This window comes from Prinia subflava, chromosome 3 (assembly GCF_021018805.1).
Source record: "Prinia subflava isolate CZ2003 ecotype Zambia chromosome 3, Cam_Psub_1.2, whole genome shotgun sequence".
NCBI lineage: Eukaryota > Metazoa > Chordata > Aves > Passeriformes > Cisticolidae > Prinia > Prinia subflava.
The window spans coordinates 20700807-20717224 of record NC_086249.1 but is presented as its reverse complement, the minus strand read 5'-3'; the positions used below and the strand labels follow the sequence as shown (position 1 = coordinate 20717224).

Sequence of the window (16418 nt, the reverse complement as noted above, 5' to 3'; positions counted from 1 at the left end):
ATGTTCTTATGAAAAATGTCAGGGGTTTTCACTCATACAGTGGTTCTTGGTTGAAATTTTGCCTAAGATTATCTTGAGTGCCATCATGTCACATGCAAGAGAACCAGGTGATCAGTCACAGCTAGCACAAGTTTAGGAAAGGCAGATCCAGCTTGACCAGCCTGATCTCCTTCTGTGACAAGGTGACCCACTCAGTGGATAAGGGAAGGACCATAGATGTAGTTTTCCCAGACTTCAGTAAAACCTTTGACACAATTTTCCACCGCATTCTCCCAGAGAATCTGGCTGCTCATGGCTTGGACAGGTGCACTGTTTGCTGCATAAAAAACTGTCAGGGTAGCCAGGCCCAGGGAGAGGTGGTGAATGGAGTTACGTCCACCTGGCCACCAGTGGGGTCCCCCAGGGCTCAGTGTTGGGGCCCATCCTGTTTAATATCTTTATCTGTGGTCTGGACAAGGGGATCAAGGACACCTTCAGTCAGTTTGCAGTTTGCAGTCAGACACTAAGCTGGGTGGGAGGGCAGGAGGGCTCTGCAGAGGGATCTGGACAGGCTGGATCCATGGGTCAAGGCCAGTGGTGTGAAGCCAAGTGCTGGGTCCTACACTTGGGTCACAACAACCCCTTGCAACCCCATGTGGTTTAGCAGTGGACTGAGCAATGCTGGGTTAATGGTAGGACTTGACCTTAAAGCCTTTTCCAACCTAAAAAATTCTATGAATGACACTGATAAGGTCTCAGTCCCTCTCTGATTTCACTTCAGCTGTTTAGGAACAAGCAGACACTGCTAGAATGGGAAATTCCACAGGTCTTCCTTTCACTTCTGTCTGGGCTGCTGCAGAAGATCAGATTGGACAGGTTCACAGTGTCCTTCCACCTCATAGCAGTGATTTCACAGTGCAATCAAAGGCAGTATGTGATCAGAGGTTTATGTCCAAGGAGCACCTTGCATAAAATACCCTTTGTAGATGCAGGAAGACAAACTTACAGTGCATAGTGGATGAGATACGATGTCCTCTCTCCTTAGAGAACTGTATGAGAGAACATACAAGCTGTAGACAACAAGTATGGAGAAAAATCTCTCAACTTCTAAAAGCTGTCTACCTTCTGGTATTCCTGAGGAGTTCCCAAACACTAACTTGCCATGGATGGCTATGGATTGAAATCTCATGCCACAAAAGGGATAGGAAAAGAGACAAGCATAACAGTAACAGAAAACAAGGCCAGAGACATCTGATGAGACTCAAGAATTAATTTATTTATAGTGTTGCTTCGTTTTTGCTTTTGAGATGTCCTCCTCTAACATTTCAATACCCCTCCCTTAACAAGATCTTCTGGAGGCAGAGACACATGAGCTGAGGCTCAGGTTCCAGTAAGGAGGCTGCAAGGATCCAACAAGATGCATTCTTCAGGAATTTCCTTGTTCAGCCTCGACTGGAGGTGAGAAAAGGACAAAGTGAGATAAATATTCTGGTGAGTGGTATCCAGAGCCCTAGATATCTCTGTGTTCTGGTGGCTGTGTGAGTTCAGGCCCTGTTAAACTATGAGAAACTGCTTCATCTAAAAATGTCCAGTTGCAGACAGATAACAGAATAGAAATGTCTGGACATATTCAGAATATCTATGCCACAGACAGGGGAGGCAGATTTATCCTGGAGATACACAAACCATCCAAGCACACATTCTCTCTCAGCAACTGCATTTCCCATGGGAAAGCAAAATTATCCCAGGGAAGAGTCTGAAAGGACCTCGTTAAAGAGATGTAAATAACATCAACATTTCACCAAGGTATTTGGGAGATGATTCCTCAGTACCATTCAGTATCTGCAGCATAGCGGATGTGGCCCAAAAAGGGCAGAGACAAAAAAGGCTGAGTGTGATGTCCATCCCAAGGGAGACTTGAATCTTATTTGTATAAAGTGACACTGACACAGAGAAAAAGAGAATTGCCACTGTACAAACAATGGCAGTAAGAGAGATTGCTATACTCAGGGAAGGAAAATGAAAGCTTTATCTGATCTTGCAGAGGAAGTTGGGTGGCAGCATTGGTTTTGGTCTCTGTAACTGAGATGGGGACTGCAGTAGGCACAGTGAAGAAAATGCTGAAAGTAGACACAGACCAAGGAAACACAAGGTCTACAAAGACTCTAGTTCAAGACAACTTGCAACAGTCCTTGCTGGAGCATCTGAGATGTTCGTGTGCACCTACCTGTGGTGCAGGGAGCACTGTATTCCTGTGTGGCAAACTCATCTGGGAAACAGAAGGGAAGGGAGAGAGTGAGCTGTCATGACCCCTGGCACTGCTGGTAGAGGGATGGGTGCCAGAGAGATGCTTTTCCCAGGCCCCCAGAGCAGGCTGGTGCCACCATTCCCAGTTTCCCCCAGAGATCCCAGTTGGGGTGGAGCAGCCCCAGCCCCAGTCCCAGCCCTGTCTGGGGGCAGTGGCAGCAAGACAGAGCCATCGTGCACAGGCAGCCCCTGCAGTTTCCACCCCAGTGCACCCAAGGGCTGCTCACACACCTCCTCCCGGCACACTGGGCTGAGGTGGGGACAAACAGCTCTGTCACTGGCACCCTGGCACAGCAGCCAGGACAGCAGGGGCACAAGGAGCAGCAGGCCTGCCTGGAAGCACAGGCACGGCCCCGCTGCAGGGCCAGGAATGAGCACGGGAGCCCCGGCACGCACGGCTCTGCCCCAGCCCCTCTGCTCTCCCCAGCTCAGGCAGGGCTGGGCTGGCGGGGCAGGGCTGGGGCAGCTGCGGGTCCCCACAGCTCCCAGCCCCTCCTGGCTCCCATGGGCGCTGCCCCCACTCACCTGTCTCGTAGTAGTCGTAGACCTTCACCTGGGCTGGCTGCAGGCCCCGCACGGGGATGTCCCGCTCCACCGAGAAGGAGAAGCTCAGGGTCTCCCTGCCCAGCTGGGGGAGGGAAGCGGGAGAGGCTCAGGGGGGCTCTGCACTGCAGGAGCTCCCCTGGGCCTCTGCACTGACCCCAGGGCCCAGCACTCCCCCCATGGCCACCCATGCTCAGGGGGACACAGGGCTGTAGGACTGGCTGAGGGGCCGGGGCAAACCCTGGGACCCTTCCCCACCCTCAGGGAGGCTCTGCTGGTGTGGAAATCAGGGCCTGGTCTGTGCATGGGCTGGAGGGAATGCCTGCTGAGGCCTCGGAGAAAAGTAGCATTAATCTAAAAACTTAGCGTTTGTAGTCAGAAAAAGATAGTAAAATATTCAGTCCCATTCTTAGCAGAGCCATGGTAGTTTTATGTTCCAGATTTTTTGCTCTATGCAGCCAGAAGTCCCACTGCCTGTGTTTCTGCCCCATCCTCACCTTTTCCAGGTATAGTAGAACATGATTGGTGTTCAGCTCTGTGCGCTCAATAACAGGGTGGTCTTTCAGCTGCAGAAACAAGATCAAAATGTTACTGCATTGATGGTGTCCTCTCTGTGCCCTTTGCACAGCCCTGTGAGTGGGATATACTCTGGAGGAAGTCCTGGAGTACTCAGAGAACTAAGTCAGCAGCACAGAACTGCCTCCTGGGTGTGCCACACAAGTGTCATGGTCTCCAGCCCTCCCCTTCACCAACTTCAGAGAAGCATGGCAACTGGGCTCCAGAAGAGCCTTAGCACTGGATCAAGCACAGTGATGGAACTATTAAATGAAAATACATTCCCTCTGGCTTGCTAGTTGTGCACCATATTATTATAGTCTCTATTTTCCAGTTCATGCACCTCCTCAGCATCTCAAATAGTTACCCAACACCTCAAGAGTCACAATGTTATAAGAATTTTTTAGATCAGCAAAGGAAAAAAGGAAATAGCACTATTTTTGAATGTACTATGTACAGACAGTGTTTATCGGGAATTGTTGGGACACAGTGAAAATAAAAGTACCTGTCATCAGTCTAAAGAAAAAATTACTTATTCTATTTTTCCTAGACTTGATCACATTGTCTCCCCTTGTGTTCGCCTTAAGCCACGTATGAAAAGAGAACACTGTACATATCACATGGGCAAATGACAGTGACAAAGTTAAGCTGAAGCTTTGTCATTTTCTACAGACATTTGAAAGGTGTCTTAAAAGTGGATGTTTACTCTTCATATTCAGCACTTGTGATGCTGCACATTGAATTCTGCACTCAGTTTTGGACTCCTCACTTCAGACCTTGGAGTAACTCCTAAGAAAGGCCATGATCCTGGAAAAGGGACTGGAATGTAAGTCTTAGGAGGAGCAGCTGAGGGTATTGATATTGTTTAGTCTGAAGAAAAGGAGGCTCAGGGGAACCTTACTGCTCTCTACAACTGCGTGAAAAGAGGTTGCAGCGAGGTGAGGGACAGTCTCTCCTCCCAGGCAAATAGTAATAGAACAAGAGGAAATGTCCTCAAGTTGTGGCAGGGGAGATTCATCTTGAATATTAGAAACTGCTTCACTGAAAGAGGGATTAAGCATTGGAACAGGCTTTGTGGGAAAGTGGTGAAGCCATTATACCAGGAAAAGTTAAAAAAAAGAATAGACAGGGTACTTTGTGATATGGTAATAAGTAGGTATGGTGGCATTCCGTGGAAGGTCAGACATGGAGATATTTTCCAAACATAACAACTCTATGATTCAATGTTGCTTGTATAACAAACAGACTCCTACCTTCCTCACTGAGGACTTCAAGGGGACAAATCCTGACAGCATCTTCACATCAACAATCACCATGTTGGAGACATTGCGCTCCCCTGTGTAACTGAGGAACCAAGTAACAAAGATTCAGTGCCCATCAACTCAGAGCTGGACACACTTCCAGCATTTCCATAACACTTGGAGGGCACCCTCCTAGGTCCTGGCAGTCCAGCACCTTCTTCTCCAACTGTCCCAGCTTCTCCTAGTCACCTATGCAGCCTCCCACTAGCCCAGCCCTGGGCTGATGCACGCAGGACAAGTCCTTCCTCCACAGCCTCTCCTCACAAAGCAGCTGCCTCCTGCCCACCTTCCCAGGAATGTGCTGCACTCCCAGGGCTTCCAGACTGGCTCACCCTGGGGACAACCAGACCTCCCCCAGCTCCCACGGCCCGACAGGAAAGCTCAGACCAAAATGCAGACTCACCTGACATTTATGCCGATGTCAAAGACCTTGTGAGCCTTGGAGTCCACACACGCCTCTGGCATTGTGTGCACATGAAGGGTGAAGGGCGCCTCCTCCTGCGTGGGCTGCACGTTGTACCTCAGGCTTGTCTGGGGGACAGCAGCAGCTCTGGGTGAGTGTGTGTGTGCCCAGCACGGGAGAGAGGGAACCCTCTGCCCCCAGCCGCCCCACTTCTCACAGCTCCTCCACACTGCTGAGGCATCCCTCCTTCTCTCCCGCTCTCTCTTCCACACTCCTCTACTCTTTCTATCCTCTTTCCCGTCCCCACAGCCTTCCACTTCTCCCTCTCTCCTGTTTTTTCCTCTTCTCTACCTCAATGGAAGGCCTCAATGATCTCAGGGTCTTTTCCAGCCTGGATGATCCTATGGTTCTGTCCTGTCCAGCCTGGCCAGGGGTTCCCTCCCAGGATGCCAGCTGTCCCCATCACCCTCACCTGCAGGTAGACGCAACCTTCACCAGACACCTCCACGCTGTACTCCCCTGGCACCTGGGGAAGGGGCACGCGCTGGAGCAGCAGCCGGTTGCTGGGATCCACTTGGAAGTCTTGCTGGAAGTCCCCTCCAGAGCGCAGGGCCACTTTGGAAGCTGCCCCACTCTTGGCATAGGTGACAGCTCCGTACAGGGACAAGGCCTGGAGAGCCACCACTGTGTCCTGAAAGAGATGAGTCCCAGCACCAGGGGATGCAATTAGCCTCTCCACAGCCTGTCCTCCTACAGCTGCCCTTTCTGGCAGCTGGCACCCTCCCCTCCATCCTCACTTTCTCCTGTGTTAAGAAGAAAAGACAGAGGGAAAGAGCAGCTTCAGCACATTTCCCTTCCCAGTGGCACTACCTGACATCCTTGCCTGTAGCCTCTGGAGAACCTGGCCACCATGGGAGGTACTGCATGGATCTATTGCAGGGCTACAGTTCCCACCTTCCTGACAAAACTGCCTGTGCTCCCACCTGGCTCTCTGACATGTCCCATCTTCTGAGCCTGATGTGTGGGGTGGCCGGAGGGCAGCAGCTCACCTGGGTGGAGGAGAAGCCTCCGTTGGGATTCTGCTGACTGGTGACCCACTTTGCAATCAGGGATGCAAAGGACAGCTCCTCCTGGGCAGGGGCTGGCTGCTGGGTGAGGTGAGCCAGGAGCACGTAGGCCGTCATCTCCACTTCCGCGGAGGGAGCTCGCGAGCGATAGTGCGGGAGATGCGCCTCGGGCTCCTTCCCAGGCCGCTGCCAGTGAACAGAGCCATCTTCACAGCAGGCAGAGAGAGACAACCAGAAATTGTTACTGTTAAACAGTGCAGGGCACTTCTGGACCGGCTGGTGCTCCAGCTGGGAGGACGGAGCCTCCAGGATATGTCTGCCATGCAGGCTGAAGTGGGAAGGGTCATGTTTACACAGCTTGCAGGTTTTCAGGGAGTAGGAGACTGCTGAGCCTCAAGCCTAGACATCCCTTTGTCCTAGACTCCACATTCACGTGGACATTTATGGAATTGGGCACTGCAGGGAACCAGAGACCTCAGGAGGATGCTACTCCTTCCCTCTGTGAGTAGAAGTGCCAGGGTCAGGCAGGGACAAACTCTCTGAGGCCCAGTGGCCCAAAGGATGTGACCAGGGCTTATCAGTCACCTGCAGGTGGAGAAGGCAAAAGGTGGGGGGGATACAACCTCCACAGTCCATTACCCACTGCTTGGCCAAACCCTCTGTCCAGCCTGACTTAGCCAGATTAATTCCACATGATTACAGGATTCTCCCTGAGCACTCAGAACTTGTGCTGCAGCCTCCAAAGTGCCCTGTATGCTCATTTTCTCTCTCAGCACACCCATCCCTTCTCTGGCTGACAATGCCTTGTGCTGTGCAAGGCCACCTTTGTTCTTTGGTGAGCCCATGCCCTGGAAGGAAGGAATGTTCCTGAGCATTGCTAAGCCTTTGCTAAGCAGTGCCTGGTGTGGGGAGAGGAGAAGGCTGAGGAGAGGTGGGAGCAGAGCCACCCAAGGGCTCAGCACCGAGGGGATGGTGCCTGGTGCTTCCTGGTGAGCTCCCCTGGAGCAGAGAAGCAGGACCAGGCCCTGAGAAGCACTTCCCAAAAAAGCAATCCCTTTGCACAAGTCTTTCCTCTCCCTCCACCTTTCCCTATGCACAGAGGCCAGTGCCTGCAGCCCCTGCCCTACCAACAAAAGCCATTTTACCAAGGGCAAGTGTAAGGCTGGTGAAAGCCACGTCCCACTGGGAGCACTCACCCTTTCTCACAGCCTCCTTTTCGAGGGAGTCCAGCAGTGCCTTCCGCTTCTCCCTGTTCCCTGCCAGGGCAAAGGCGTATGCCAGCAGTGCCTTGGTGTACACGTGGTTTTCTTTCTGATTTGCTGCTGTTTCCAGGCAGAACAGAGCATTCCGCACCACCGAGTGCTGGAAGGGGACAGAAAGCCAGTGATCAGAAGGGTGGGGAGAAATGAGGCTTTTGCCATACTAAAAGCACATCATCCTACTGAACTTTCAGGAGTGTACTGCCGGAAGGAGGGCTAGAAGCAAGTAGGGTAAAATGTCCCCCAGATTTAGCAAAAATGGCATTTCTTATATTACAGGGCTCAACAACCAAGTGATTTGCCGAATCCGTAGCAAATTCTGGCCAATACTGTGTTGCCATGGACTGACGCAGCACAGGTGGCTCAAGCTGGGATGCAGACACCTACAGTCACGGGCAGCGGAATCTCCAGCAAGGCAATAGTGATGTAGGCTGTCAGCGTGACCTCGTTGTCCACTCCACCCTGCAGGGAAACACAAGGGTAGATGCTGAACCCACCCAGCTTCATATCTTCCGTCTTTTCTCCCACTCCCGTGGGAGCAATGCACCATTCTGCATTGCAGGCCTTTAGCTTGCATGCTTCCTCTTGCAGATGATGTGAAGGTATCACCAATAAGTACAGAATGGTGCATGGTTCCCTCCCCAGTGTTTGCCACTGGTGTGGATACATCCCATTTCCCTATGTGTGCAAGAAGCTCGGCTGGCCCCATCTGACCTATGGCCAAGTTCTAGCCTCCCAAAGAAACAACCAGGCAGATTTGTTACCTTCATAGCATTGTTCAGGAGAGTCCCAGAACTCTGGAAACAGCCGTTCTCCTTCTGTTTGTAGGACAGCCAGTTCAAAGCATCCTGGATGTGCTTCTCCTCTATGAAGATGTGATTCCGGGCCTGGGCAAAGGACTTGAGGACAAAGGCTGTGAGCCTGAGAGGGAGAAAAAGAAAGGGCGTGAGCAGGCCTGTTGCCCATTTCAGTTGACAGGGCCTGTGTGCACTTCATCTATCTGGAAACCAGCAAGAAGGCCTGGGGAACTGTGGGCCAATTAATCAGACTTTATGTATATTATATCCTCACCTCCAAAAATTCTGTCAAAAAACTGCTTTCCACTTTGATTTTTATCTATCATTTTTGTCTCTCATTTGGCTCAAAAAACCCTGTGATCCCTTTGTGTTGAGGCTACAGTTTGAAGGACAATGATGGTTGATCTGTCTTTGAAAAAAACTTTGAAAAATAGAGGAAATTGCATGCCAATTAACTAAATATGCGTAACAGAAACACTCAAAATTACAAGGAGGAATAATTAAATTCCTGCAAGCTCATGGTCTGCTGGTAGAACTCTTAAACTGTAAATCCATGCTTCATGTGTTTCCCAGAACTCCCCTAGAATTTTAAAGTAAAGCAGAACATGTTGAAAGAGTTTTTGTTAAGAGTTGTTGCAAGCAGTTATGGAAAAGAAGCAGGCATGTGGTAAGAAGCCAATATGCCATCAAAAGCCAATTACCATTTCAGAAACTAAAAGCAAACAGAAGGTGATGAGTTCTTCCATTATTATCTGTACTTAAAATTGAAAACACATGATAATGATATACAGGAGCAAGTCAAAACTTTTCAATAATTCAAAATGGCAACATACATGTTCCTCCAGACTGTCTTTGCTTAGTAGCGTACAAACACTTGGAAAGAAACCATTCAGCACTGCTCTTGGATTATCAGCTGTTCCGCTTGTGTTTCCTCATGTGTCTCCATATGGAAACACCTTTTCCAGCAGACTTCTTAGCAGATGCTAGTCTAGAAGAGCTGCCACTGCAACTCTTCAGCCTTCTTCAGTCAAGGTGTTAAATCTTTGCTCCCTCCCTCCCCAGTTTATCTCTATTTCCTTTTTGTCTGTAATGGTCCTCAGAGCCACTGGTGGGAGGAAATAGTTCAGCCCTGTAGCTGGCTGATGTAGCCTATTTATTAAGAAGGAGGCAGCACAGGGACTACACCAGTTCTGGGAAATCGGCTCGTCTACAACAGCATTTCCTATTTACTCTCAGGCAGTATTTATTGTAAATGTGTGGGTGAGAAAGAGAAGCATATTGGAGAGGCATAGGTGGCATTGAAATCTCACCAGGTATTCCCTGGTTGGCCGTAACGTTGTCCAAAGGTACTGTAAGAGCCATCTTGGTGCTTGTAGTTCAGCTGCCTTTGATAACCTGCAATGGAAAGATAGGGCAAGATTCAGATGCAAGAAAGAGTCACCTGAGGGATGGGGAAATAGAAAAATAGCTCCATCAGCAAAAGCAAATGAGAGAGGCATAGGTCAGTCCTGTCCTAACTAATATGAAGTGCTGGTATATCCACCTCCACCTCCATGCATTGCTTGTCATGCATGAGGAAAAGCAACACCTGCCTTTCTTCAGGAGGATGGCAGGACTTATAAATGACAATGAATGAGTCACTGTAGCAGTGACAACTCTGCACTGCATTGCCACCCCATGAGAAAACTGTTTTCAATTATCAGGTGCAATAATGCTTAAGCAACAGAAAATAATAAAGAGAAAAGCAGCAAAGGGCTCGGTCAGGCATACAGCAGAGATCACCTGTGTAGGAGAGAAGGCTTCTTTCAACATCTGCTCAGCATCTGACAGACCCACCCCAGGCAGGATCTAGAAGAAAGCCAAAGCAGGAGAAAAAGCCATGTCCCAGCTCACCGCTCACTAAGTATCCAGTGGCCTTGGATTTGATCTCCTCACTCAGCTGCCCTGTCTTGTTCAGATAGTCCAGGACGTAGATGTTGGGTGCAAAGAGGACCATGTTCTGCTCCCCACAGCCAAAGGGCATCTGGAGGAGCTGGTGCAGGTTCTGCATGGCAGTGCCCATGATGTCACCTGAGGAGCAGGAGGTACCAGAGGGATGTTAATATTTAGCGCTGGCTATCAGAATCGGAAGAAGCTACTGAATGACAGATGCAGGAAATATCAGAGAAGAACAAAAGATAATCTGGATTGATAAAGATCCTGGAAAACACAGAACAGCAGAGAAAAAGAAAAAAGGGAAATGAGAGAAAGGTGTATTAGGGCATTGTAAGAAGACTGAGAAAAAAGGCTGGCAGAAAGGGAAAACGATTACCAGGAACAGAAGGAAAAGTGCTCATGAAAGAGAGAAGAGAATAAAGACAAGAATGAGCTGTGCTAGAAACCAAAAGAAAAAACTGTGAGGTAGGAGGTCAACGTAAGGAGTCAGAAATAGCACATGGTTCTTCTGTCAGGCTGTTAACTCACCCAGCACTGAGAAATATGCTCTGCCTGATTCTTGTACCACATTTTCAGGTAGCAACAGGGAAAATTCCTCTTTCACAGGCACTCCTGAGAAAGAAACAAGACCCAAATAGCTTCATTGCTGTTCCAAGAAATGGCTAATGGAAGGGGAGGGGGCCTCAGTGAAATAACAGGAACTCTTGCAATTAGAAACGCCCTGATTTCAGTTACTTCATATTTCCCTAGCTGTAACACAATCTCTGCATGAAACCATCCCCAGCCACTCCTAGGCACTGCAGATCACATGTCTACAGCTTCCTCCTGAGTGTGCAAGAAAACAAGAGCTCTTGTAACTCCAGTGCTAGAACTAAAGAGAGCAGGGATGCAAACATCCATGCTCAATCTGTGCTAGCTCATACCCTGATGCTTAGGGAGGATGGTCAATTATTTAGGACTTTCTTCTGTCTTATGTCTCAAGTTCCCTACCAATGGGCCATGTTTTGACTACCCAAAAATGTCAGCCTACATGGAATATGATAGAGGCAGGCCCCTAACATCCCACCCATCAAACCACACAGGAAGAAATAGAGAATGTGCAAAGAGTGGGCTTTACCTTTTGCACAGAGCACAGAATTCTGGGTTGTTTCCTTCTCAATTCCTTCAGGCTTGGATGGGATGAGGGAAAACAAGAGAGGTGAGAAATTAGTGAGACAGGAAATATAGACAGGAATCTTCACAAGGACAGAGTGATATGTAAAAAGAAAAGTGAGGGAACTGAAGAAGGAGAAGCAGTCACAACATTCCCTGAAATGCAGAACTCTGAAATAATTTAAGCAAATAAAAGAAATGTGACCCTAAGTGACTGGTGGTGTATGTGGAGGAAGGACAGGAAAAGGAGGGGAGAACACTGCAGGACCATCAAATGGATGACCTGCAACTACTGCACACAGTGAGAGACACTTAACATCCTGTGACAAAGGGACTGCTGCATTACAGAGAGCTGTGCTGAAGAGAAGTCTGCAGTGCTGTTTATTGTAATGCTGCAGATGCTTTAGGGGAAAAATAGTGTATGTTAACAATAGAAAGGGAGGATGTAGCACAATGTAGTCTCTGGTGACACTGCTGATAGCATATGTCATGGTGGGCAAATATTAGGGGTTTTTATGATACAGAGGAAAGCTCAGAACATAGAACCTGACTGCCTGTTTACCACCTTCAGTATATAATAAACTAAAAATTTCCTACAAAGGTATCCAATACTGCCACATAGTATTTCCTTGTGTTCCACATCACATCAGCAACTCTTCCTGCCACAGGAAATGGGTAAGCTGTAAAATTTCAACATGTTTTCACATGCAGTTTTAAGGGGATTTCTTTACAGTCATCAAACTTCCATAGGTGCTTGTGAATCCCTCACCTTCATCCTGGTGCTAGTCTATGTTACCAAACCATAATTGCAAAACACTCAGCTTAAGAGGCAGTTTGCTTGGCCATCAATTAGCTGAGAGGCAGCATGTGCTGACTGGCACATTTATTGGGGTTATGTCAAAAGGAGGAGAGAGGCTGTAAAGACAGTGTATTGAAATAGCAGGTGACAGATGGGAGCTAAAGGGAAGGATGGCTTGCAGTAGGAGTCCTTTTACAGTAAAGACAGGGAAAGTTTATTGTACCAGGAGACACAAGGCACATCATTAAGCTGAAGTCTTTATGCTGTCAAAGTACAAAGATGATGTAAAACCATCATATTCCCATGCTGCATAGTGATCCCATAAAATCATAGACCAGACCAGGTTAGAAGAGATCTCAAAAGATCATCTGGTCCAGCTTTAACAAGAAAGGGAACTAGATGAGATTATCTAGCACCCCATCCAGTTGTATCACTGTGTAAGCTAAATCCCACAGGAAAGCTCAGCCCTCCCTTCCCACAGCCCATGTACCTCCACCAGCAGCTGTCTGATGACCGTGTCCCTCCGCCCTTTCTCAGGGGTCTCCACAATGTAGTTCCCGCAGGGCTGCTGGTTCTGTAGGGCCTCAGTGGTCACTGAGAACTCCACCTGCCCTGGAGGAAACAGGGGTCAGTCAGCCCTGCCAGGCAGAGCCAGGCAATGGGATTCACCGCTGAAACAGGAGTTTCAACATGCAGGCTCGTGGATGGAGATTTCTGTCACAGCTGGGCCCTGCTTCTTTCCCACAAAAACCAAGCTCTCTACAGGAGCTGTGCTGTCATTGAAAGGTGACTCTGTTTTGGGGACTCTTTTACAGAACCTAGGACACCACAATGCTGAGTGTGACCAGCCCCACTGCTGTTCAGCATGTTGCTGCCCTGCATGCACACCACAACTGCTACCACACCAACAGTGAAAACAATGTGTGAAGATCCCATGGGGAAGACATCTAATCTCTGGGAGGAACGGAGCTGACAGAACACCTCTGCTGGCCAGCAATGTCTCTGGCCTCAGGAGATGCTGCCCAAGGGCTATAAGGCTCAGTGGTACTGCATGTGATGCCAGACACACAGTTGGACACTATGAATCCTCCAGTCTTTGCCTCCCAAATATCAGTCTTTGCCTGCCAGATCAGATGCACTCAACTCAAGTGCTTCTGAGGAAATTATGTTGTTCTAATATCCAATCCCAAACAGGGAGAACAGCACAAAGAAACCCCTCCTGCAGTTTTCAGCACCCTGAGACCTTTACCTAGAGATTTGGGAGTCACCAGCCAAGCCACAGTTTTCCTCACATTCTCGCAGAGGCAATGAGATTCTGTCTCCTTTTCCACCAGAGTAGCCAGGAAATGAGTAGACTGAGCCAGAGTCACACTGACCTGCCAGTTGTAGAGAGAGGTGCAATTATGAAAGGGTGATCATGAGAGACAGGGAGCTAGGAAGCCATAGCAACAGCTATTTCTTCAGTAGCAAAGGAGCAGGGAACTGGAGTTTTGGGTTTCTGCATTTGGAGTATATAGGAGAAATAACATAAAATGTCAGGGGCAAAGGGTCTAGGGCTACTGAGAGATAAGTTAAGAAGGCTAGGTGAAGGCAAGGGGTGCCAAGAAGGTACACAGCTACAGAGAATAATTTAAACCTCTCTTACCCTGATGCAGGCAGGCAGGTAGTTGAAAACGGTGGCTTTCAGCGTGAAGGACTCCCCACGCACCACAGAGTAGGGCATGGTGAGCTCGACAAAGAAGGGCTGGAAGGCTCTGAGGGACACTGTTGGGGACAGGCCAAAGCCAGTGGCTGCTGAAGTGCAGAATGCATTGGCTTTCCACTCTGTGATGGTGTCAGGGATGGTCACTCCCAGATCAGCTTTTCCCTCAGAGCTGGTGAGGCACAGACAGCAAGGACAGAGGGATCAATTTTACAGCATTTTGGTGACTACCTGTACCTGTTTTGGCCTACTGAATAGTATGTGCTGTGTGAATGGGGGGCACAGTACATTTGCTACTGTAGGACCACTAAATCTTCTTCCAGCCCACTCTCTGGACAAACCTAAGTATGGCTGAAAGTAAATTCATCTCCGAGGACTGCCAAATGGTCTCTGCAAACAATGAAGGACGAACACTTTGGGATTCTTGTTTTTACCTTATAAACCCAGTTTTATTAAAAAGGAATGACCTAGGCCAAGGTACTCACCTTATAGGTACTAAGCTCCAAATCCAGGTTTCTGGGAAATACTTCCGGACTGTCTCTGTCCCCATCTCTGTCACCACTTCAGGAACGATTAACTGCCCAGGAGATCTCTGTCCCATAATGCCTGAATGTGGTGAGATGAAAAGAAATCAAGTATTGATAATTCCAAACAAGCAGGACCTATATCAGTATCATGCTTCAGTCTGAGAAAGTGTCAATCAGAAGCAGATGCTTGTGACTGAAGTGAGCTATGGTACCAACAGCAGTGGAGTTTTAGGGCCAGGGCTCATTGGCAAGAAGAGCCAGTCTTCCATTATTTTCTGCTGGTCTCCAGCAGACCTCAAGGTTTGGAAGCCAGCACTTTATAAACTTTAAAAAAAAGGGATTTAGAGAAAAAACTTATTTAGGACCTTCTATGCAAGAAGCCTTTTTTCTTTCAGGTGCACCCTTGATGTGATGTTCTCCATCCTAATCAGACCAGCCAGCAACAGAACATCCCTCTATTGAAGAGGTTTTTGTAGGGTCATTGTGACTCAGAGTACCAGCTTCCTGTCAAAGCTATGGCCTCCTCAAGAACTAGGCTGAAAATGCTCAAAATAAAAACGTGCACCTGGAATACGGGAAGGGTAAAAAGAGCCATTTTGGCTAAAATAAAGTTTTCACGTAAAAATTTATTCCCAATAAATTATTCTGTGTTTAGGATGAAATTTGCTTAAACATTTTGTTTTACTTTACTTTTCAATAACTGGAAAACGAAGATGGGGTAGGTGGGACTTGGTTTGCTTGGCTTTCACAAACAGAAAGAGAAATGCATCCAAGCAGAAAAAGAAGAAAAGTTCTTAAGGAAATTCTAATTTTTGTCATCCCGTCTTTGGCTAATTGAATTTCTGCATTTGGATGACAACTGAGTAGCTAACAAGTATTCATACTAACTGTGCAACTGAGCCTGAGAAGGCCTCACAGACAGGTGAAAGATGCTATCACAGCTATATCACATTGCTCCTGGCAAAAGTGGTAGGCGGCTTGCTTGTGTTTTCCTATTGTGGTGTTTCAGTCTTCTTACTGCTGCTTATTTCAGTTTAAAATAATTAAAAGGCATCTATCCTGCATCTTAGCAACTTCTGTAAGAAGCTGAAATTGTTTGCAAACTGGACACATACAAAAGCACAGGTTCTAGTGCCAAAGGAAAGCTCTCTGAATCAACTATGCTGCTAAAATAATTTATAATTTCTAAGATTTTTTTCTTAATATAAGACTGATGGACAATAGGGCCAATTCTGTTGCCCAAACTGTTACAGTGGAAGAGCTGAGATAGCCCTTAGAAATAGGATAATAGGATGGGTCAATTTCAGACTGGACTTCTACCATATGTCTTACCATGTTAAGCTCCCAAAGTCTACCAACTCATCATTGAAAAATTTGTCACCCACTTCATGGTTTTGACCATACATAAGACTGTCTGAGTCAATGAGAACAGCCTGAGAATGGTATTGGAGATTCTGTAAACAATAATCTAGTAATAGAAGTCTACTGTAAAAGTCTAATGAACAGAGAATTTATCATCCGGATAATATCCTCTGCTCTGCCACTCTTTGAACTCTGTCTGGTTCTAATGATTTCTAATGTAGAGTTACCAAAGCTCCTCTGTAGACCTACACAACCTATTCAGAAGCTGAAATCTGCAAACCCATCAGCTCAGTACTGCTCCCAAGGTTTCAATTCACAACCCCAGCTCTTGTTTAAGTATTCACCCCAAAATACAAAATAGGGGATCTCTGTTCAGAGCAGAAGCGATAACAAAACCGAGTTCCTTTACCGCTTGTCCTCATTGCGTACATGGGCGGTGCAGCCATGGCTGCGGGTGCTCCCATACCAACTGATGGATAGATGGGATTACTGGGGCCACAAAGCTGAGGTTTCCTCACGTTGATGTTTGTGAAAACCTTTAAACCCATTTCCTATGGGAGAAAAAACAAATGTTTTTTATTACTGAATCCTGTTGAGGTTTACACAGCAGACTTAACATTGGCATTTCACTGCCTCAAAATGGAGAAGTTGTTGCTTGTGTGTGGATTGGACCTTGAGATGACCCCCTGATCCTTGGGTCTGAGTGCCTGGGTGGCTCAGAGAGACCAAA

General features: G+C 47.8%; 1 protein-coding gene across 1 annotated transcript in view; it reads right to left on the bottom strand.

The window, feature by feature from the left end:
• Window positions 1-1234: 1234 nt before the first annotated feature.
• Window positions 1235-16418, bottom strand: part of A2M (alpha-2-macroglobulin) — a 29824-nt gene continuing 14640 nt past the window's right edge. The window contains exons 17-36 of the mRNA XM_063394318.1: window positions 16098-16239; window positions 14285-14405; window positions 13743-13971; window positions 13347-13473; window positions 12588-12709; window positions 11264-11315; window positions 10675-10758; window positions 10105-10281; window positions 9522-9606; window positions 8179-8335; window positions 7802-7876; window positions 7352-7517; window positions 6138-6361; window positions 5561-5779; window positions 5089-5216; window positions 4638-4728; window positions 3327-3395; window positions 2812-2914; window positions 2207-2248; window positions 1235-1431 (exon numbers count right to left, since the gene is read on the bottom strand). Coding sequence (XP_063250388.1) covers window positions 1406-1431; window positions 2207-2248; window positions 2812-2914; window positions 3327-3395; window positions 4638-4728; window positions 5089-5216; window positions 5561-5779; window positions 6138-6361; window positions 7352-7517; window positions 7802-7876; window positions 8179-8335; window positions 9522-9606; window positions 10105-10281; window positions 10675-10758; window positions 11264-11315; window positions 12588-12709; window positions 13347-13473; window positions 13743-13971; window positions 14285-14405; window positions 16098-16239 — 2439 coding nt within the window. The 3' untranslated portion in view covers window positions 1235-1405. The remainder of the gene's footprint in view (window positions 1432-2206; window positions 2249-2811; window positions 2915-3326; window positions 3396-4637; window positions 4729-5088; window positions 5217-5560; window positions 5780-6137; window positions 6362-7351; window positions 7518-7801; window positions 7877-8178; window positions 8336-9521; window positions 9607-10104; window positions 10282-10674; window positions 10759-11263; window positions 11316-12587; window positions 12710-13346; window positions 13474-13742; window positions 13972-14284; window positions 14406-16097; window positions 16240-16418) is intronic.